The sequence below is a fragment of the Cyclopterus lumpus genome, chromosome 17, assembly GCF_009769545.1.
Source record: "Cyclopterus lumpus isolate fCycLum1 chromosome 17, fCycLum1.pri, whole genome shotgun sequence".
Lineage (NCBI taxonomy): Eukaryota > Metazoa > Chordata > Actinopteri > Perciformes > Cyclopteridae > Cyclopterus > Cyclopterus lumpus.
This window is the reverse complement of record NC_046982.1, coordinates 8,589,907-8,612,047: the sequence shown is the minus strand read 5'-3', so window position 1 is coordinate 8,612,047 and position 22,141 is coordinate 8,589,907. Positions and strand designations below refer to the sequence as shown.

At 41.9% G+C, this 22,141-nt stretch overlaps 2 protein-coding genes across 2 annotated transcripts; one reads left to right on the top strand and one right to left on the bottom strand.

Moving 5' to 3' along the window:
- The first annotated feature begins 53 nt into the window (after positions 1-53).
- LOC117746759 (neuronal tyrosine-phosphorylated phosphoinositide-3-kinase adapter 1-like) lies at positions 54-2,001 on the top strand. Its single transcript, XM_034556068.1, has 3 exons — positions 54-875; positions 991-1,094; positions 1,595-2,001. Exons 1-3 carry the CDS (start codon positions 371-373, stop codon positions 1,880-1,882), a joined length of 897 nt encoding a protein of 298 aa, XP_034411959.1. The 5' UTR covers positions 54-370; the 3' UTR covers positions 1,883-2,001.
- A 2,398-nt stretch (positions 2,002-4,399) lies between these two features.
- On the bottom strand, positions 4,400-21,772 carry LOC117746317 (collagen alpha-6(IV) chain-like). The gene is made up of 32 exons (XM_034555375.1): positions 21,725-21,772; positions 18,483-18,554; positions 17,000-17,116; positions 15,519-15,602; positions 15,328-15,402; positions 14,585-14,648; positions 13,182-13,340; positions 12,968-12,976; positions 12,797-12,886; positions 12,425-12,576; positions 12,234-12,306; positions 11,826-11,932; positions 11,538-11,721; positions 11,383-11,454; positions 11,032-11,139; positions 10,654-10,872; positions 10,020-10,129; positions 9,694-9,819; positions 8,864-9,042; positions 8,511-8,574; positions 8,208-8,282; positions 7,926-8,033; positions 7,414-7,513; positions 7,217-7,288; positions 6,829-6,957; positions 6,397-6,513; positions 6,133-6,240; positions 5,937-6,044; positions 5,443-5,559; positions 5,153-5,341; positions 4,751-5,034; positions 4,400-4,660 (listed from the first exon to the last, which is right to left on the bottom strand). Exons 1-32 carry the CDS (start codon positions 21,770-21,772, stop codon positions 4,400-4,402), a joined length of 3,780 nt encoding a protein of 1,259 aa, XP_034411266.1.
- Between the last annotated feature and the right edge of the window lie 369 nt (positions 21,773-22,141).

Below are 22,141 nucleotides of genomic sequence, written 5' to 3'. Positions count from 1 at the left end.
GGGCGGCGGACATGGAATGGAGCCTTTGTTGAGGCTGGACAGCAAAGACCGTGAGAGACCGCTAGATCAGCCACCTGAGCTGTTACAAAGACAAGACAGCAAGGAAAGGGTAAGAACCGGTGTAGACTGTCGACATGAAAACAGAGAGAGACTGCTGGATCAGCCACCTGAGCTCTTACCACGACAGGATAGCAAAGAGAGAGCTGGTGTGGACTCAAAGCATGAAAGCAGAGAGAGGCCACCTGAGCTTCTTCCTCGACCAGAGAGCAAAGACAGAGGTCGAACTGGAGCAGAATTTAGGCATGACAGCAAAGACCACCGTCCTGATTTGTTACCCCAACAGGATGTCAAAGAGAGAGCAAGAAATGACATGGAACATAGACATGAAGGTAGAATCGACCAGCCACCTGAAATCCTTCCCCGACAAGAAACATCGAGAAGCAACAACTGCAAGGACAGGGTTGGCTACGGCTCTGAATCAAAGCATGAGGGGAGAGATCGGAGCTGCCACAACGGCGGAGATCTCCCTCCTCCTATTCCTCTGCCCAGACAGGACAGTAAAGATCTAAGGAGAACTGGACTCGAAGTGAGACGGGACAGCAAAGACAGAAGTCCGAATGGCTCAGAGCAGCATTATGATGCAAAAACCAGCAAGAGCCCCTCTGCCATGGAGTATCGGTGTGACAGTAAAGAACGAGGACACAGATCAGACGGCACGCCCAGACGAGATAACAGAGCAAATTACAGCACGGACCAATCAAAAGCACAAGAGAGGAATGGCAGCACAGTATCAGGGCAGCATTCATCCACCACAACGCCCACTCACCACGGGAGATCATCAGGTAGCCCGCCAATGACCATGGGAACCGGAAATGGTGAGGGTTAAAACATCAAATTCATAAGGGAAATCGAGAATTGATCATATTTCTTTTATATATGGGGCAAGAAAAGTATTTTGTGTCAGACGTGTGGTTTCCCCTCCCTCTGCAGATCTGAAAGTAGCACCTAAGTATGGTCGCTCGCCTTCTATGCCTGCCAGCCCCTCTCCTTTGGGAACACCACAAAGGAAAGCAGCCGAGACACATCAAAGTCAGGTATGCAGATTTGCCTGTTTTTCTTCACTTCTATGTTCAGCCCGTTGGGGCCCCTAAAAATATATTTTCTCAGTCAGTTTCATACTCTGACTAATAATGGAGTCCTGCAAACCCACAAGGTAGAACAGTTCTCAATTTCACCAGACATTTCTGTAATTGTTCTCGCTGGATTGAATTGGGCTGTGAGGATTTTCGAACAAGTGATGTCCTTGTGTGCACCCATTTACGATTAAGCTAACTTAATCTAAACTAAGCTAAATCCAAATCAGATGCCATTTGATGGATTTTGTGATTACTGTCAATCAGATCTGATCAAACTACACACACACACAGTCTCGATGAAGCAGTTTTGAAGTGTTGAACTCTCAAAAAATAATATCTATGTTGTTTCTACTTTTAGTTTTTAGTCATGAATAAGTATTTCTTGTTATAGAGAAAATACATGTTTTGGGGCGTCAAGCTATATTGGCTTCACTTAATGCATGGACTCTGCCCCTCAGATGCCCCAGATGCCATGGATCTGTGGAGACACCACCATGCTCGACCAGATCGAGAGGAAACGCACCCTGTGCATGGAGATCCGCTCCAGACAACATCCACACCTGCAGAGATCTCTGGAGAGGCCTCCTCCTCCGGACAAGAACGAGGACAGGCACCAGGAGCGAAGTCAGTGCAAGCAAGAAAGTGCATCTGTCATCCCAGGCTGGGGGAAAAGCAGCGGGGCCAAAAAGATCCGTCCTCCCCCTTATCCTACGCAGAAAACCGTATTCTGGGACACGGCCATCTGAGAGTAACCACACACTTGCACCTCCCTGTCACAGAACCCCCAGTTACCCACTCCCTCTTTCCCATGAGCTGTGCTGATTCTTCCCAGCGACACCAGTGGCATCAGGACAGCCAATAAGAGCACCAAGGGGGATGATACTCGCTGATGTCAAAGGACAATGGTGGTTACCATAGCAATATTTCTGCTCGTTCAGGTTGTCATGTTTTCTTATCATCTCTGGTGATATTTGATATTTTTCTATTTCCTGTGACTGGATTCTTGTAATATAATTAGTAGTATAGCTATTTGATGAATAGATATTTTCTAAATGAGATGGGGATTAAAAAGCATCTTAAATTATGAATAGTAAATGTAGATGCAATCTAATGTTGGTTTTTATTTCAATTTTGTTTTGGTTATTTTGCCTTTGAAAGCATAATATATCAATACTTGTACTGTAGTAGCATAATCTTCTTATGCCCAACAGTTTTCTTTGTGCGCAAAAGCACACAACTGAATGGACTATTCATTTCTGTCTATATATACTTTACATTTTCACTGTTGTATTGTAAACTGAGGGGTTTAACATCTACATGCTTTAGATTCCAGCGCCCGACATGCCTGGTCCAGTACAGTATGTTCTAGAAGGTACAACAGTTGGTCCTAGAACAGAAACAGGAAACTGTGTGTGCTTCAGTTTGTATATTACAGTAAGAAGCGGTGCAGTCACTACGTCTAAGCCTTTTGAAGCGGTTGAATCGTTTTATAGGAAAACCTGTTGGCGGGCATGTTGTAGACAGAAAAAGTGTGAAACGCCGTTTTCTAGGATACACTATAAGGGTGGGTTGGGGAGGTAGTAAATTAGAACAAACATTATTAACAGTATAATTTACAAAACCAGCCAAAGCCTGTTAAAGTGAGATGAGGGTGTGGTTGCACTTTGGACGGTTGGTTATTTGAAATGGGGTTGGTGGCAATAGCTGGCGAGTGCTAGCGCCCTTACTTTGCCAGACACACTGCGCGCACCATGACACAGTGTAGATACCTGATGCCAACGAGCAGCCCGTACAATCAACACCTGAGCTTTTAGAGCATTTTCTTGATTTTACTGCAGATTATAATAGCCATATGCACTTGCTTAAGAAATAATCTTTCAAGATTATGCTTATATATATATTTTTGAAAATGTTAAAAGATAGCTGTGCCATGTACGTTTTTAATTTATTGGCGGTTGAGGTAAAGCCTCAGGAGGCTGGCTGTGTGCGACATGCAGTCATCTGCGATTGGTTGTCTCTGACAATATTCCCAATTCAATTGGCTGGCAACCATTTTAGTGATCAAGACGTTTAAGGACCTATAACATGGCAACAGCTCTACCCAGTCAAGCAGACAGGGGTTGCACAACAGCCTGCAACAAATCTTTGAGGCTTTGTAAAAATTAAAAAAATAAGAAGAATCTGCACTACCAATCATATTCCAACACATTCAATCAGACTGATTACAAACAGTTCATGTACCCCCCCCCCCCCCCCCCCCCCGCTCTCTCCCTCTACCTCAACCTCCTTCTTACATCATCTAAATGTGTTGTCTTCAGCACATTAAAATGCAATGCCAAACGAGGGTGGGTTTGACAAATGAGCTCGCCCTCAGAGTGCAAGTGCAGTACCCCCTCACCGGTGAGAATCAATGCTACAGAGGTCCCTCTGTGTTGTATCTGTACGTGTGTGTGAGGGAGAGAGCTGTGTGTGTGTGTGTGTGTGTATTTGTGTCTGTGTGCCAAGATACACTGTATGCAAGTTGAATCTTTAAAAATGATTGTTTTAAGACATTCACTTTGCCCTACCCATGATGTTGGTGGGTGGAGGTTGGAAATGTAATAACGATGATGTACAATCTTTTTGTGTGTATAAAACGTGCACTGTGAAAAGGTAGAGAGAGCACCGCACTGTCAGAGTCCTCTGTCTTATTGCACTCAGTGTCCTCTTGTTTTGCGTAATAAAAAAGAAAAGGAAAAAACATGTTTGAGGAAAAAAGTACTGTATTCTGATTGTCACTTGGGTTCTGTTGAGAGAAATAAAAAAATATGAACTTGAAACTCGCTATGGAAAACTGTATCCTGTTAAAATTATTCATTTACTCCCGTCTTGGGATTTTTGCAAGTCGGCTGTTGTTTTTCTAAACTGGGGAAGCTATTGAACTCTGAATGACTTGTAGTGTTGAAACCTTTTCAAACATTTTATTTGAGGAGCACAAAATAGATGAAGGAAAGGTCTTCAAAAAAATAGATTATTACAATATCTTCAGGTACGACAGCAAGATGATCAACTATGAAATATTTTCTTTAGAAATAGCACCTCATTGAAAATAATGACACAGAAGGGACAGAGTGGTAGCAACATCAGATAAAGGTAACAACTTATAAATGCAGGGATCCATCTTTGGTCGTATATCAAAAATAATCTATCTATAACTCAAAGTGGTCATCAGACTTAGATTTGGAAAACAGAATGACTCCAAAAAAAAAAAAAGTGTAGTTTCTTTATTGTTCTCTGAGGCAGACATGACACTGACTGGCCTTGTGTCGCTGCTTATCAGCTGCCTTGATGGTGCCAGGCCTCTGGGTGATGAACTGCTCTGTATGGCTGACAGTGGTTAGCCAAAAACTGTAGAGGTTGGCAAAGTAGTGACAAGAGCCGCGCGCACCTTGGCACTCTATGAAGGGGTGAGTTCGGAAATCCTTCAGGCAGCTACCAGAAGAAGTCAGAGACTGGCCACCACCCTCATCACCTGCCCCTGTGTGCTGGAGAGAAGAAGTGCAGCAGGGTACACATTAGGTAATAAGACGGCCTGTTTATTTTATACACACACTAAATATTGATATCACACCCACCAGGAGGAAAGAGTACCCGGTCCACAGACTCCTCCAGCCAGCTGGGCATGCGGCGACTGTGTGATCCTGGCTGTGAAAAGCCACTGCAGGCGAAACTGTCTCACACACCACACAGCGGCTGATGTGGGAGCTAATCTCCAGGCCAGAGAGGGGCATCATGGGTATGGGAGCGGTGGTGGAGAGCCAATAGGATTTGTCGTTGCGATTAGAGTAGTGACAGGCAGCTTTGTTGCAGTAGGAGAAAGGCATGGTGGAGAAAACAGGTAGGCAGGAGCCAGCGTGGCCTACAGGTAGAGGATGTAAAAGGAGAGAGAGAGAATAAAAGAGGAAGAAAGCCTATAAACAAATGAACTGATGCGTGAACTCAATTACAACAAAGGAGCACTTAAAGCTGACCCGTACCCAGATCTTGAGCGTGAGCCTTCTCTTGTCCCTCCAAGTAGACCAGACTGTAGCCCACCCAGAGCTGACTGCTGCCTTCAGGGCACTGTGGCACCTGAACTGACTGGCTGTGGATTGCCAAAAGAAAGCCTGACCTTGATGCCTCCCTTTGGCCTTGGTTACCTGGATCACCGGGTGGACCTGGGATACCTGGAGGATGGAGGGGTTGAACGAGTGGGTGACATGAGTCAAGGATGAGAGCGAGGAAGAGATGAAATTAGCTATTTATTGGAGGTAGTCAATTATTTTACCTTGAGGTCCAGCAAATCCTAGCTGACCAGCATCTCCTGGGTCTCCAACAAGACCATTATCACCTGCAGGACCTGGTTTGCCAGGGAGGCCCACAAACCCTATGGAGCCCTTCTGTCCTGGAACACACAGAAACAAACAAACAAGGACAAACACACATACAGACAACTGAGGATGAAAACACACAACAGATGTATTCCGACACAGACATATGAATACATATACATATGCAGATAATATATTAAACTATCTTGCCTTTACGTCCTGGAGTCCCAGGAATACCCCTATCGCCAGGATATCCCAAAGATCCTGGGTGACCACGTGGTCCTTGGATTCCAAGGGGAGCCCCCTCTGTCTTCATGTAATAATAATCACCAGTAGCACCTTTTACACCTGGAAAGAAAATGATTTCCAGATGTCATAACATATTAAAACAGTTAGTAAATGAGAATCAAGTATTTACTAAAGACATCTCTAAGTTACCAGTGCCACTCACCTGTGTCTCCAGCTGGGCCTGTTAGTCCCTTTCGACCCCAAGGTCCAGGGACCCCAATCTGACCTTTGGGTCCCTGGGAACCTCTAGAACCAGCAGGACCTTTCTCACCTGTCGAAGTGCAGCAATATTTAGAGTGCATGCAAGGGGATAACAACACTGTAAATACTGATGATAGCAGTCTGGCACTGTAATGTACCTTTTGGTCCTCTAAAGCCTGGATGCATCTGAGACCCAGGAGGCCCTGGGAGGCCCCCATCTCCCTTATGACCTGGTAACCCTGGGAGGCCAATTGGGCCTGGGTCTCCTTTGGTGAAAATACTGCTTCCTGTAGAGCCTGGGTCCCCAGGAGGACCTTAAAACCCAAAGAAAAATCCTAGTTGTGGACAAATAGATAACGAGGCACACATACCCAGTTATATATCAACATGTGCACAAAACACACACACACACACACACACACCTGGTGGTCCTGGAGGTCCTGGAGGTCCTTCATAACCTAGGTCTCCGTTGGGTCCTGGTAGAGGCTTGGAGCATTCTTTACCAGGGTTACCAGGTACACCTGGGAAGCCTGGAAGACCTGGGGAAAGAAATACATACAAGTTAAATACCGTATGTCAGAAAATGTACTGCATAGAGGAATGCAACTGTACCCACACTCTAGGAAAGGAGATTGACTAAAAAGATAATAAAATATATTACAATCTGAGTGACCATTAAAGAATAATGCATAGTAAGAAATCATCACTGTATTATTCCTATTGGAGTTACACTGGCGGTACTGGCGGTACTGGGAGGAGACAATAACCTAAAAAGGTGGTCTTTAGCAGTTATTTCTCCCGGACATTATAGACAGATGGAGTGGATGCACTATTGGTAATTATAGGTATGATACCTGTGGCACCAGGTGAGCCCCTCTGGCCTTTGGACCCAGAAAGAATTGCTCCTCGAGGCCCCTGCTGACCTCTGAGACCTTTGACTCCAGGAAAACCATCTGGTCCTGGAGTGCCAGGTATACATGAACCTTGAGGTAATAAATTAGTACATTTAAGTGTCAATAGTAAAATATCATAACATATTATGCTTTAATGAGTATTGACGAAGTGAAATGGCACAAATGAACTTTAATTCTTACACCCTTTTGTTTGATTTAAGTAAAAGAGGGTGCAGCTGACTAAATACTACATGAACAACAAATGTACACCAAAAGACAAACCATAAAATACATGCAAAGAAATAATTGCTAAACTAAATAGAAAATTATGATAAAACACCCTTCTTACCACTTGGTCCTTTTATTCCTTTTGGACCTCTAAGCCCATCTAGTCCATCCAGACCTGGTGGTCCAGGAAGGCCTAAACATAAATCCAGAGTACAACATGAAGATACTCTTGTTAGGTTATTAGCAAATAATTATTACTAATAAACTAATAGAGATTTACGATGCCTGTAATCTGACATTATGTTACTACCTGGAGGCCCATATGGCCCCGGTGGGCCCGGGGGTCCCAGACCTCCATTATCGCCTGGAAAACCTGGAACACCTGGATGACCTGATGGGCCATGAGGTCCAGGGAAGCCTGTAACGACGTGAATATAAAAGAGCTTAAACCAATATGTGCATATAAGTACAAGATTCAAAATACTTGAGCATTGAGATCTGGTTCATATTGTTTTAATGGCTGAAGGAGAAAATGAGAATTGCTGAAAACTGGAGCACTTATGAGCATTTATATCTAAATGTAAGTTAGCATTATATTATGTAAGAACAAATTATCTTGGTTACTCCCACAACGTTCTTTCCCTTTATTATTTATTTATTTCCTCTCTTGGATGATATACAAACCTCAGAATGGGGAGCAAGTTATGTTTCTTCTTTTAAATTTGACTGGAAGCTAGGATTCCTAAGTTCAACGTTTAACAGGATTCCTCTAGTTTCAAAATATTGCTGCAGTACATAAGATTTCGTTCTAAGTCTTTACTGGAAATCACCTGGTCCTCCTTGTCTTCCTGGTTCACCGACCATGCCTCGCTGTCCAGGCTGACCTGACCTTCCCTGGGGTCCTGGGTCCCCTGGATCTCCTGGACTCCCTCTGGGTGCTCAAGGGAATTATTTGTGGATAGAAATTAATTTCCAGTTTTACATCCACAAAGCATTGTATATTCTTGGAAACTGACAGACATCCTCAAGATTTTGTTTGAATCCGTCCTCATCATTTGTAGTCATTTCTAACTCATAGGTCTACAGTTCAATGTGGCATTTTCTAAACTCACCACTGGGTCCATCCTCCCCGGCCAATCCTTTGGGTCCAGGTGGACCAGGTGTTCCATAAGAGTGTCCAGGCTCACCTGGAACAGATTTGGACAGCTTTCATCACGTTCAACTAAATCACATAGGTATGGAATCCATTTTTCTGGGCTTTGTTGTAACATTTGCCTTTATTATAACAATATAGCATATTGTGTTTGATAAATCGAACAACATAGTATATGATCCAATCTGCTGTGGATTCACATCCTGCTGTATAAACTCTTTGTCTTCAATCATTCAATGATTATCTATCTCTTTTGACTCACCCTTGGCTCCTGGAAATCCTGGTGACCCTGGGATACCCACTTGTCCCCTTGGCCCTTGATCCCCCTTTAACAGACATCAACACATTCAAACTATTTGACATTTAACTTTAAATGTAACTTTTGAGACTGACATACAATTAATCATGTGCCATTACGCCTCTCATATATGTATCATGTATGATACATATATTACATAAGCAGTCTAGGACGAGCCGTACACCTAATCCATGACGTCCTCACAAAAGATGACAAAAGAGTCCTGGCACATAATGGCTGTGCATTACAGACTGTTGGACTTATCAGACAAGCTATTTCTAAAGTTATGAAGACAATAAATGATGTGCATTGTGTACCAGATCTCCATCAGGTCCAGGATATCCCCTTGGACCAGTGAAACCTCTGATCCCTGGGTACCCATGAGGTCCAGGTATTCCTGCCCTGCCTGGAGCACCAGTGCTGCCTTTAAAGCCTGGTAAACCAGGCCATCCATCAGGACCCAAATCACCTGGGACTCCCCTTGGGCCCTTTGATCCTATAGGTGGCAAAACAAATAACGTAGTCCTGTACTATTAATCACAATCTATAGCAAGTATGTGCATTTAAGTCCCTGGGAACTAAATATATTATCTTGTGAAGAGACAGCTTCATTGCCTGCAGGTCCTTGTTGTCCTGATTGCCCCTTCCTTCCTGAAAGTCCTGATGGGCCTTTTGTTATATTCAGGATCTGTGATGGTCCTCTTAATCCTGGTGGACCATGTACACCTGGATGGACCACAGAGTTGAGATGAAATGCTGATTAACCTTAAATAAAACATCATCCTCATTCATCTTTATCTGTATCTACTGCCATAGCTATATGTCCACTACTGTAGCTGTTTACAGGCTGCATGTGTTGTACAAATGTTTTGGAAAATCCTTGTCAAGGTCAAGTATTTTATTCATGCTATATATTTAGGTTACATATTCTGAACAGTGCCCTCAAGCCATAATTTAAGGCATGCATATATTCTAAATATATCTTTCTGTGTAGTACAACACATTCAAAGACAAAGAGACATTGTTTATATGTTGGTAACTTGTCCTGCTTAGTAAATATTTACAATTATCAAAATAACATTATTCTATGACACCTGGCAAGACTAAGTATAGTTGTCATAGTCTTGGTATGCATAGAGAGACCTACCTTTATGACCAGGCTGTCCTTGGTGTCCAGTGTCACCTGGGCGACCATCAAAGCCTCTTTCTCCTTGTTTACCTCTGTGTCCCGCTGGTCCAGGATGACCAGGTAAACCTCTGGCCCCAGCCCTGCCTAGGTACCCACTTTCACCTACATGAATTGAAAGGAAACACCTAATTTAAATCAGGAGAGACTACTTTACAAATATAAAGCATTGTTGATAAAATGTAGACCAGGTTTCAGTATTATTCTTGAAATGTGACGCTACTGTGTAGTTTTAAACAAACATTTTACATTACTTCACATGATTACATGACAGGCCAGTGGTTCACCTTTCTGTCCAGACCAGCCATCAGTTCCAGGATCTCCTGAGGGACCAGCGGGGCCTCCTGGTCCCGCTGGGCCTGGCAAACCGGGAGGGCCACGGAAACCTTGTGGACCCCTATGTCCATGACCAGGTGGACCTATATCTCCCTTAAAACCCTTCTGACCAGAATAGCCTATGCAACATTATATAGTTCAATAAGAGCAATATATTAATGAAAACAAATTCATGAATGTAATCTGAAATTAATCCTGACATGTTTAAGGGACAGTGATGGACATGAGTGACCTAATTCTGCTTGATCCTGCTGTGTGCTTACCTGGTACTCCCCTCTGTCCAGGGTTTCCTGGAGGTCCTGTCGGTCCTGGAGATCCAATCAGGTCATACAAAGTGCAGGGTGGACCTGGAAGACCAGTGACTCCGGGGTCACCATTGTCTCCTGGCTCTCCTTTCCAACCAGGTCGTCCAGGTTGGCCTTGTGTACCTGTAATTACAAGGCAGCGATGGTCAACCAATGTGTAGGAAATAATGTGAGGTACACTGCAAATTGAGTAAATCTGGGATTTATTTCAGTGGGCCACGCTGATGCGTAAGTTGCTGAGTAGTTTGTTTTTGTTCACTTAAATATTAATGAAACTTACCTTGAGACCCTAGGTTTCCAGGAATTCCACTGAGTCCACTTGTCCCCTGAGCCCCAGGGCGGCCGGGTGAGCCAGTAGCACCTGGCCTGGCAGAGAGGGCATCTCCTGGGTCACCCTTCCTGCCTGGAAGTCCTGGTAACCCAAGAAGTCCTGAAGGGCCATCCAGGCTAATTCCACCGGGACCAGGGTCACCTGGATCCCCATTTAAACCTGGAAGACCTTTACAAGATCTGTAGTTTAAGTGTTCAAACTCCTAACTGTATAATTAATGATTAACTGACAAATTCCCTGCGGTGTGGATGATCCCTGAATCCCCCAGTGAGAAAATATTATATTGAAAAAAATGTGTATAGAATTTTAATTTGACATCAGAGTTACCTAGCTGTCCAATCTCTCCAGTTTCCCTGTCATCTCCTTTCATGCCTTTCGGGCCTGGTAGTCCCACAGTTCCCGGAGGACCATCTCTTCCTGGCTCACCTGGAAACCCTAAAAGTGGTCAAAGAAAACTTGACTTGCAACATGTACTGAAATTGTTTCAGGGGTCATACATCAGGTTTATTTCATGTACAGTGGGTCCAACCATTTTTGTCATCAACTTCAGCAACTTTTCTCAGAACTTTAGAAAAATCATATTAATGGATATGGCACACGTTTATTTTGTCCAGTGCCCGGATGCAGTGATGATTTTTTTAAAGATATTACTGCATGTGTAACACCTCTAAAACTTACCCGGTGATCCTGACTCTCCTTTCTGACCAGATGATCCAATCTCTTCTTCAAGGCAGCATTCCTCAGTTTCACCTGGTGACACAAATACAACGTACTTTTTGAGCCCATGACACTGACTTGTTGTATGAATCTCTGAATTGAACCAAATCTCTGACCTGGAGGGCCTGGTCGTCCAGGAATTCCCGAGGGGCCAGGAAGTCCCTGATAACCTTTAGGTCCAGGTTTCCCCTGAGAGCCTGGAACACCAGGACCTGGGGGGCCTATACGCCCTGGAAAACCTTTTGGTCCAGCAACACCAGGGTAACCTTTAGGACCAAGTAATCCTGTATATCCAGCACCCTGTAAACACATTACTTGATACAATAAATGAAAACCCCCAAAAGTGTAATGTTTTTTTCTGTTCCATAAATTACGTATACAGCACTTAAAATGTACACTCTCACTGGTGTTCCATGGTCCCCTGCAGGCCCAGGGGTTCCATCCAGTCCTGGCCTACCCGCTGCTCCAGGAGGACCAGGATATCCGAGGACTCCTTGGTTACCTTTGGCACCTTTCAACAACAGAAATAAACTGAAGGTATTAGACTATCAATGTATAAAAACCCTTAGTACAGGCATGAATAAAACAACGTTCTCTTTGTTTTCAAGGTACTGTTGTGCTGAACAGACTGTGCAGAATACAGTGCACTGTAATTGCCTTACTGTAGTGTTTGGTGAATATAAACAAATAAGTCTTCACTTAATTCGGCAATCTCCTGTAGAGTTAAGTATCCAAGCATTTCAAACATCCATTCTCTTTGCTTGTATAATAATACTGTTTAAAGTACAGGTGCGATGTTAAGAGGTGCTCACCTTTAGCATCTACCACAAAAGAGTGACCTTTTTGACCCTTATGTCCTTTTATACCAGGAATTCCTTGAAAGCCCTGAAAGAAAACACAAAGTCAGATTAAATACAACGTAAAAGCCACTGCTGTAAATTGTCATACATGTTTATGAAAATTGATGTTAACTATTAGTTAGCTAGAGTCCTGCTGTCATTACATGTGGTCCTCTTGGACCCTCGTATCCTTTCAGCCCTGGGTCTCCTTTAAGTCCTTGAGTTCCGGGAAACCCTGGAGGTCCTGGATAACCAGCTGGACCAGAGGGTCCTTCTCTTCCCCCAGCAGACCTACAGTCACATTCCCCTAGACAACCTGTAGGACACACACAATGATAAACATGTATGACTATGATGCAGCATAATTGTTTACTCTACAATACACGTATATATACTGTATACATAATAAGTACACTAAATCTGTTCCAGTACATTCCCACAATATGTTTCTAGATTCCAACAGAGGTCAATAGACACAGAGAAGAATACAATCTCTGCTTGTGGTTAACTATTGCATTTGAACAGTCACAGATCACCTGTAATTCCCTTGACCCCTTGATTTCCAGGAGATCCTTTGGGTCCTATGTCACCAGTGTCTCCTGGGTAACCAGACTCACAGAAGTAATCTGTGAATCAACAAGCAACAAATATCCAGCGACATCAATTAAAAACTCAACAAGTAATTAGTGTAATCATTGAGAACTCACCTCCACATCCTGAAAAGAATGCCACACACACGCACACACACACACACACACGCACACACACACACACAAGCCAGAAGGTAAGTAAACATTCAAATGAACATGCACAAATAATGGCAAGCTTACAATGATTCAAATAATGAAATTACATTTATGAGATGAACAAACACATATAGCAAACTCCATTGGGTCTAATATGAAGGAAGTAATAATATACCTGGAGGACCTGGAGGGCCTGTGACACCTTTGTGTCCGAGGAGTCCTTTAGTTCCCTTCAGTCCCGGAAACAGATTTTCAACGTTTTTATACCCCCCTGGCTCTCCCTTATAGCCCTTCGGACCAAGGAACCCTCGTGGACCAGGCAGACCCAGCTCTCCTATGAAGGTGTGAGAGACAAAATAAAAATTCCAATAAAGTAGTTTCTAGCTGTAGGTCAAATCCTTATCAGAGTGAGTGATATACTCAGAGATATGTATTACAAAAAGCCAAGAGTAACCTGAAAGTTGAAGATTACAAACTCTGACCTGGTATTGTTAACCCTGGTGGGCCGGGAGGTCCATGCATGCCCATGAACCCGGGGTCACCGTGGGGTCCAGGTGTTCCAGGATACCCTCGGTCACCTTTTACACCTTACCCATGTAGACGTAGAACCATGAAAAAGTAATAAATGATTGATTACTTTCATACATTAATTAGAGTTATTTACTAATATAATAGGAGTGTTTGTGGATTTGAGCTATCAATCTAATTTTAAGTGATATTCTACAAAGAGTTGTGTATTTAGCAGTATGTTGTTGAAAATATGACCAGAGATAACAGTGGTTTATGTTGCAGGAGTGGTTTGAGTAGTTTCTGTAATTTATTCTTATCTGACATCTAAATGCCGTTTTTTTCTGTTATCTGACTAACACAGTTTAAACACTTCAACCCTCCAGTGGGTGTGTTCGATACTCAAAACTTAGTTTCTGAATGGAGTATACTTTAAAAGGGACATATGCTAATTTTCACGTTCATGTTTGTATTTTAGGTTTCTACTCAAACACGTTTACGTGTGATGATGTTAAAAAAAAACGTGATTATTTTTCTCATACAGTCTGTCTGAATATACTTGTATTCACCCTCTGTCTGCAGGCAATCCTTTTTAGCTTCTTTAAGCCCCATTCACTCCAAAGTTTGCTCTAAATGGCTAGCAAGAAAAATATTGTGCACCATTGAAAGGCAGTTCTCAATGGCGTGGGTGTAGATATGCTGATGGGGGCCGGTACATTCTAATGAGCTGCATGTGACATAGGGAGGGGAGACAAATCTGAATGGCTTGTTGAATAAAGTTTTCAGATCTAAGCAGCCCACAAAAACTGACTGGGTTGTCTTATTTCACAGTTTGTGAGTTGATTCACACTCCGGATACCCACTTGTTTTGAATGATATGTCCCCTTTAAACACCCCACTGGACTGTAAAACTATTTCTAGTGGAGCACATGTCTAAAATGTAAAAGCCAATGTTACGACAGAACATTGTTTTGCCAATGTTCTGTAGATTGTAAACTGCTCACCTTTGAATCAAGAAAGCATTTAATTGTCATATTTCTAATCAAGCTAGTGTCGCTACTGCTGTCTCACCTCTGACATAACTTCCATTGTGAAGGTTCAGGGGACCGGGGAGACCTAGATCTCCTTGGTAGCCCTGTTGGATACAAAGACAGCGACGAAAACTATAGTCATAAATGGAAAAAGTGAATGATGTGCATAATCTTTCTAAAGATAAGAAGAGCGATCAGAAATTGCAGGTTTTGTAATGATCCCATTGAGCAACCACCAGAGGGCATCAGATAATATGTCACAAAGATGCCAGCAACCATCTGTCTTGCAGGAGAGTATAGATCCACGTCATCATTAACTAAGGACTTTCAGTTTCCCTCCCAGTAGCACTTTGCTAAGTGGCTTCTGTTTGCAACTGATACAAGCTTTGTTGTGTCAAGCCCACCTTTGGTCCATTTCTTCCAATGAGACCTGGATATCCTTTCTCTCCACGCAAACCCTGAAAAACATATGTATGTATTGAGCCTCAAAAATGACCTATGATATACAGGAAGGTAAGGCCTCATATCACAGGTGTACCTCTGGTCCTGATGGTCCATCTCTCCCAGGAAATCCTGGAAGACCCTAGAGATGGAAACAATGGGCTGAATACAGTTTGTCTGTATAAAAGCATGTTGCAGTCTGAGTTAAGTCACCCACCCTAACTCCAGGAAAACCAAGGATGCCTTGCTCGCCTTTTATGTCTTGGCTGTATGTGTCTCCTCTACCACCCTGATAAGGAAGAAAATGCAAATCAAATACCTTCCTCTTTCTCTCAGGCCCACCTGTATGCTTACAAACAGGATGAAACTCACGCGTATGCCCTTTGGTCCGCATTGTCCAGGAAGACCTGTGTCTCCCTGAGAAGCAAGAAAGACAATCAAGAAAAAGAACACATAGTTGGCTTTATACAGGTCAATGCAGTAGTTCAAAATAAACAGTGGTGTATAAATACAAATGAGAGCGCTGCCTTCACCTTGTTGCCTTTGGGTGGAAGGAAGTCTGGAGGAAATTCTATGACTTCTTCTGGTCCTTGTGGGCCAGGTGGGCCTTGATAACCCTGCAATATGGAATGGAGTAAGTTAAGATGTTTGCTAGATCAGTTGAAAGCACGCTTATAAAATTTCACACAGCGCAAAAACCTCAGTGCATGGCTGTCAAAGGTCTAAGTGGTTTCTTACATCGTCACCTTTTGCTCCTGCCAGTGATCCTCCAGGGTCGCCCTATACAACAACCAAAAGGTTAATATGTTTTCATGCGTGTGTGTGTAGGTGCGTGTGTGCATGCACGCAAAGATTTTCTTTCTGAACTGGAAAAGATTGTGAAACAGCTGACTCACTGGTAGTCCTCTCACACCTTTAGGTCCTTCCAAGCCCTAAAAGGGATCACACATCCATGTTACCATATAAAGATACAGCATTTCTTCTTATAATGTAGATACATAATAGTGGACCTATTCATATACAGTTATATAATAGTCTTCATTAAAAAAAGACCTATACACCTATTTCACCTCAAGTCCAAGAAGGCCAGGAGGGCCCAAGTGGCCTTTAGGTCCAATGACTCCTTGTCTACCCTGATAATAAAAAAATAAGAAAGAAAGTAAACGTTGAATTGTATCGACTTAACACAAGCACGGTGTATGATTTAAAATATTCAATCCTTGCTTCATCTTTTTGCTGAATATTACTGAGGAATACTGCTTTACTGTCAGAATAAGTAAAGAAAACGTACAGGTAGACCCTGCTGTCCATCTCTACCATGATCCCCCTGCAAGAGGAAATTAAACAAAGACCAGAATGTTTACAGATGCTGTAAAATGCAAATAACTATGAAGCTGCTCAACCAGAAATGGGGCTTGACATTGGTGAAGCCCTGTCCATTATCATCTGAACCTCTCCAGACTGGAGGAACTTACCTGAAGCCCTGGAAGGATAGCACCATATAAAGGTTCTCCTTTAATTCCTTTAGATCCTCGTAATCCCTGATGAGAAGACACAATAAATGCTTACATGAGACGCATTCTAAATAAGGTAGTACAGTTAAAAGCAGATACAGTATTCTATATTTATTCATCATATTCACCAAACACTGGTCCAAATGAAAGTTACTAGACAAAGTCGCAAAACCTTGAATAATGATCAATGAGAATCCCGTACCGATGTTTGTTATTTAGTTATTCCTACAATATCTGCATGTTGCGTATGTTGTGGGAAAGATCAACTGCTGGTTGGAGAACGGTCACAACAGGCCTCAGGTCTATATGTCCAACCATCAACCATCACATTATTTGAACGTCACACTACTTCTCAGTTCGCATACATGGACGTAAATATTGTACTGTAAAACTATCAACAAAGCATACATTTTGCCAAAAGGCTTGAAAGGGACATTTGACGGTATCACTACTGGCTGAATAACGGCTAACAGAAAAATCAGAGCAGGAGCTCTACTCACCAGCAGCCCATGGAAACCATCCAAACCAGGAATACCAAAGACTCCTGGTCGACCCCTTGTGCCATTGCAGCCGTCCAACCCTCGAAAACCAGGCTCACCGCCTGCTCCAGGGTGGCCCTGAAGAATTTAGTACAGTTATTGTGGTGACGTATAATTGCAATGTATTAGAGGCTACAATTATGACCTCTCTCTGGATCTAGTTGAGGATGATGAAGAAAACATGCCTTACAGCATTCGTGGCTTCAGGCATATAGTTTAATTTTAATATTCCATAATTATATGCTGGTTATGGTGAACAACTTGAGCTTCTATAAAACACAAATACTTGAGTCGTGAAGAGGCAGCTGCATTAGGCATAAAGTAAAACCAGGCACATCTGCAGTGAGCCATAATGTGGCCACTAGAGGGCACACCAGACGCAAGCTTCAAATCACTGCACCATTTACTGTGTATTCTCCAACATTGTATCATACATGTATGAACTCGGCATGTTGCACAGTTTTTTGTATACCGCATGACATTAACAATTGAAAAGGTGTCTGGTATCAATATATCAAGGATGTATTCTGGATTCCTTGTGGGAGAAAAATAGGCGAGACATATGTCAACTCCAAATTGAACTGTGCAGCGTTTGGGAAGCTCGCAACTCTCCGGACGGGATTATTATTGTCCTTGGACGTTTTCAACAACGTTGGTTTACTTACTGGTGAGCCATCGTTACCATAAAAACCAGGAACACCAGTCTTGCCCTGAAATGTAAAGACACATTAATTACAGGCCAATATGACCTTAATCACTCCCAACCCCAGCCTTACTTTTTTTCTTTAATACTGACATATTTACATGTACACACATTTTGTATATGTTTAATAATGTAGAGTTATTGTGATTATTAGCGATACTTCCGTGCAGAATCTGCCTTGCTTTCTGTCTGTTCCTATCTTAAAACACACTTCCACACACACACAACATGAACATGCACACTAACGCGGTCGCCTTTAGGCCCCGCTGGGCCATGTGATCCTTCTGCTCCCCTTCTGCCCTTCTCTCCGAGTGACCCTACGTGTCCCCGAGGTCCCATTGATCCCCACGATCCTTGTTGGCCAGTTTTCCCTGGAGCTCCCTACAAAGAGAAATATATATAAAGATATAAAACGTGCCATTTTTCGGACGAAGATTCATATTTTTTTCTCACGGACCAATGAGTTATCTGTGGATTTTATTCACCTCTCTATCCGTAAACAAGGATTTAGGATTGTAATTTACAATTTCAACTGTCCTGTCAACTGTACCCTAAATTACACTTTTTATGTGTGCTGCTAGTCTTGTAAGGAATTCATAATTGTGATATGGAACATTTAAGGTGACTATTTCCAGTAGTTGCTAATGAGAAAAATCAAATTCAAAATATCAACTTTACCATTGTGAGAGTAATTAAGGATAACTTGCCAATGAGACATGAGAAGAAAAAATTAATTCATACCCGTGCACCTTTGGCAGGAAGACACTGACATGCAGAGCAGTCTCGTCCTTGACATGGGCCTTCAATCTCCCCCTGAAACAGACACAAACCATAAGCCTGTAAGCGTTTGATCATTACTACATTTAAGAAGAAGAGACTGGCTGAGGCTGCGTGTGTTCCTAAGCAGAGCAGAAGACAGTAAGGGGTCAGAGCAGATAGGGTTTTGTTTGGGGAAGTTACACCTTTGGGAATAAGCCTTGAGAATTAACATATTTCCATGTGGAGACTGGACAGTCCTGATTAGAAAGCTTTAAACAAATCAATGGTCTCAAATAAACTTGAGTAAATAATGAGCACTCTGACCTTGATGAGAAAGAAATCTCACACAGTGCTTCACGACTCCCACAATGCACTGACATCTTGCTGAAGAACTAGGCCTCTAGATACCAAGTGTTCCCACCGCTGTGTGTGTGTGTGTGTCTGTGTGTGTGTACGGGCAGTTTTACAGTGCCTGTGTCACAAACATTTATTAATGTTTTCTCGAAGCTTACCAAATATTTGGATGAGTTTATGCTAGTGAAATCTTGTACATTCGCACATCTGCTGTCCCACTTTCTCCTTTAGTCTAAACATTCTTGGGTATCTCATGCATCAGTCCCAACAAACATACAACAGTTGGCTAAGTCTTGGACAGGCCATTGGGATTCAGTGCATTAGCCAAATTGGGACAACATAGAAAAGTCAAAACACTGGCATGTCTCCACTGTCACATGACATAGAAGCTAAACAACCATTAGTGTTATATGAATATGAAGTGGATGTTAATGTCACTTTGTTATCATTAGCATATCAAAACAGAATATCAAGTTAAAGAAAATCAAGCACATAATTTAATGTTTAACGTTTGAAGTGAAACAATTTTTTCAATAGGCCCTGACAGATCAGGACAGGTATGTGTCGTGACATAATGTTAAAACGCCATAAACTATTTAAATGCCTGGGAAGCAACCATAGACTGTAGGAAAGCCGTAATGCTGTAATGTTAGCTAGTAATGTTAGCTCGTAACGTTAGCGTGGTAAAAGCTAGGCCCATCGAGGGGAACATTTTGCGTCTCGTGGCATTCTCGCTTATTTTACTAACGTTAGTGGTTAAAGAGAGAGCGTTAACGTGGGCTACTTCTGTAGCGTTAGTCTAGCTTGATGCTACTCTGGTTAACATAGCTATTAATATTAGCAAACCTTAGTTTATGAACAAACTGTATGTTTATGTCCTCCCTTTCCCAAGTTGCGTAGAGGTAGTAGTTTTTTTGTTTTTAACATTACAGTGGCGTTTTGGGGTTGGAAAAAAATGGTGATGAGAAACCTGAAAATGACACAATATATATAATGTAATGTATACTATAATGTATCTGCATGTCTTGAATCCAATGTAAATATTAATGAGTATATATTAATATTATATTAATTGATTGTTATTTTAGAAATTCGTTCACAGAAAATAAACATTACTGATTATTCTTCCCATAAATATGTTTGTTTGTTTTAAATAATTTTACCCTGATATATACTGAACGGGAGCTTTTTCATTATAAAAATGTGTCCTATTTTTTTGGGACATTTATATACTGGGATTTTGTTGCTACTTCCAAGCTGACATATAAACGAAAAAAAATATATGCAATAAGGAAACTTCGTCAATAATCTGCCGTGCCAGTTTATCAGTCTAGCTGTGGTTTACAGTCTGTTTGTACAAAAAGAATCCCACGCTTGGGGAAGTTACTTGGGGACGAATACTATAAACAAATAGAAATCAACACATACAGTGTCCAGGTGCATCAAGTACATTGAGGATTTTCTTTCTAGAAAACACTTATTATAAACTGCTTTCTCTGCTTGAATGCTTGCATTCCGATTGGGTTTGGGAGAATATACAGTATATATAAATATATAGATGAATGTACACACCTGTATTTACATTGCATGCCATGACATGAAATGCAGTGAGAGCATCAGCTTCAGGATAATCTTTGCATTGTGTTGATGGTTTATTGTTTTAGACAGGCCCAAACTACATTCCTGGCAGTAGCAGCAGCAGTGTTTACAAAAATGAAGTTGTAATTCAACTTTACATGATATATTTATATGCACTTGTCCAATTCAACTTCCTCACAAAGTTGTCTCAACACTCAAAACTAATCTTTTTTTGTAATGATATGTTATGCCATAGCTTAGCAGGTGCATATGTTTCAGCCAGTGTACTTTTAAAGCATGTTTTATCTATTGGGGTGCTAGTTCACTAGATCATTTAAACGTAGTCTTGAAATCTTTTTGAGGAAAATGTGCTCCTCTTCATTGGTCTTGTTCTTGTCAGATGTCTGAGTTTGGGTGAAATGTGCATGCATTATGGTTGTTCTCAGCAATATGGTTTTATCGTACAGCATGACATGATTTTATTTGTTGCATATTTTTGCAATCAAAATTTTCTTGAAATTATTCATTGAAATTAGATTTGAAGGTTGTCATAGTAGTAATATTATTAATCTAAATGTGTGTGTAATGAAGACGTATAAAGGAATGTCTTACTGCACTGAGCTGCTGCACAAAGACGACCAGGACAAGGATCCACCTGTGAATGTAACAGTGGTAATGTATTAACTGTAGTCTCATTCAACCTAATTTAAATCTGAAAAAGTAAAAAATCCACTTGATGAATTGTTGCACATTAGCGTATAAATTGCTGCTCTTGTTAGGACTAAAACTTAAACTTATACGGAAAGCAAAAACAATGTTTTCTATCCAAACTCATCTGCAGGTGACACCACAGAGTGCTAGTGTGTGCGTGTGTGTGTGTGTGTGTGTGTGTGTGTGTGTGTGTGTGTGTGTGTGTGTGTGTGTGTGTGTGGGGGTGTGTGTGTGTGTGTGTGTGTGTGTGTGTGTGGGGGTGTCAGTGTAGTCGATGCAAGTTTGTATACAGCGTCTACAAATTGGAATGCAAGTATGTGCAGATGTGTTGAATATCTGAGTAAACAAGCAAGAAGTGTGTTTGACTTCAGGTAAAAAGGTTTACAATGTAGGGGATGTGAATACCATCAAACTTAATAAGATGTGTCTCCTTGTGTTTATAGCACTGGGTCTTTTGACACCAGGTTGTATACATTTATATATATATATATGGGTACTGTTTCCAATAACAAAAATAATAAGCATGTAACATTGCTCTTATTGCTAATAATTCTTATCAATATTGTTGCAGGGAGACTCACCTGAGAGGACACAGAGTTACATCTGTAACAGAGGATCCCATCTCTCATCTCATTAGTCTGATACACAGGTGAGTATTTGCCTCAGTGCTGCCCCCTGTGGTGGATAAAAGGAAGCATGAAACACCAAAGACACCTGTGAGCGTTGGGGAGTCAAAAGAAGTTAAAAATAACTTCTTTTGAGGTCAAATGTAGTCCATGCAATTATTCTAAAATCTGAACATTATACTGATAAAGAAATAGATGTTGTCCTCCCACCCAGGTTATATCCTTTAGGCATAAAAGTTAACACCCCATGTCGTCTATAAACAACAGTCCATCGTGCACATAAAACATTATTCCCTACTCACCCAAATTCAGAAGCTCAAAATAATCTTCAGGAGCGCTTCAGTGCATCCTAGGCAGGGTAATCTCCGACAA

What these genes read in the sequence shown, in the direction of transcription:
- LOC117746759 (XM_034556068.1), top strand. Translation starts at nt 371, where the DNA reads ATGGAACATAGACATGAAGGTAGAATCGACCAGCCACCTGAAATCCTT. An exon ending in GACCATGGGAACCGGAAATG is followed by an intron (nt 876 to 990) that starts GTGAGGGTTAAA and finishes CTCCCTCTGCAG; the next exon opens with ATCTGAAAGTAGCACCTAAG. An exon ending in CCGAGACACATCAAAGTCAG is followed by an intron (nt 1,095 to 1,594) that starts GTATGCAGATTT and finishes TCTGCCCCTCAG; the next exon opens with ATGCCCCAGATGCCATGGAT.
- LOC117746317 (XM_034555375.1), bottom strand. Translation starts at nt 21,772, where the DNA reads ATGAGAGATGGGATCCTCTGTTACAGATGTAACTCTGTGTCCTCTCAG. An exon ending in TTTTGTGGTAGATGCTAAAG is followed by an intron (nt 11,933 to 12,233) that starts GTGAGCACCTCT and finishes TGTTGTTGAAAG; the next exon opens with GTGCCAAAGGTAACCAAGGA. An exon ending in TGGACGACCAGGCCCTCCAG is followed by an intron (nt 11,455 to 11,537) that starts GTCAGAGATTTG and finishes TTGTGTCACCAG; the next exon opens with GTGAAACTGAGGAATGCTGC.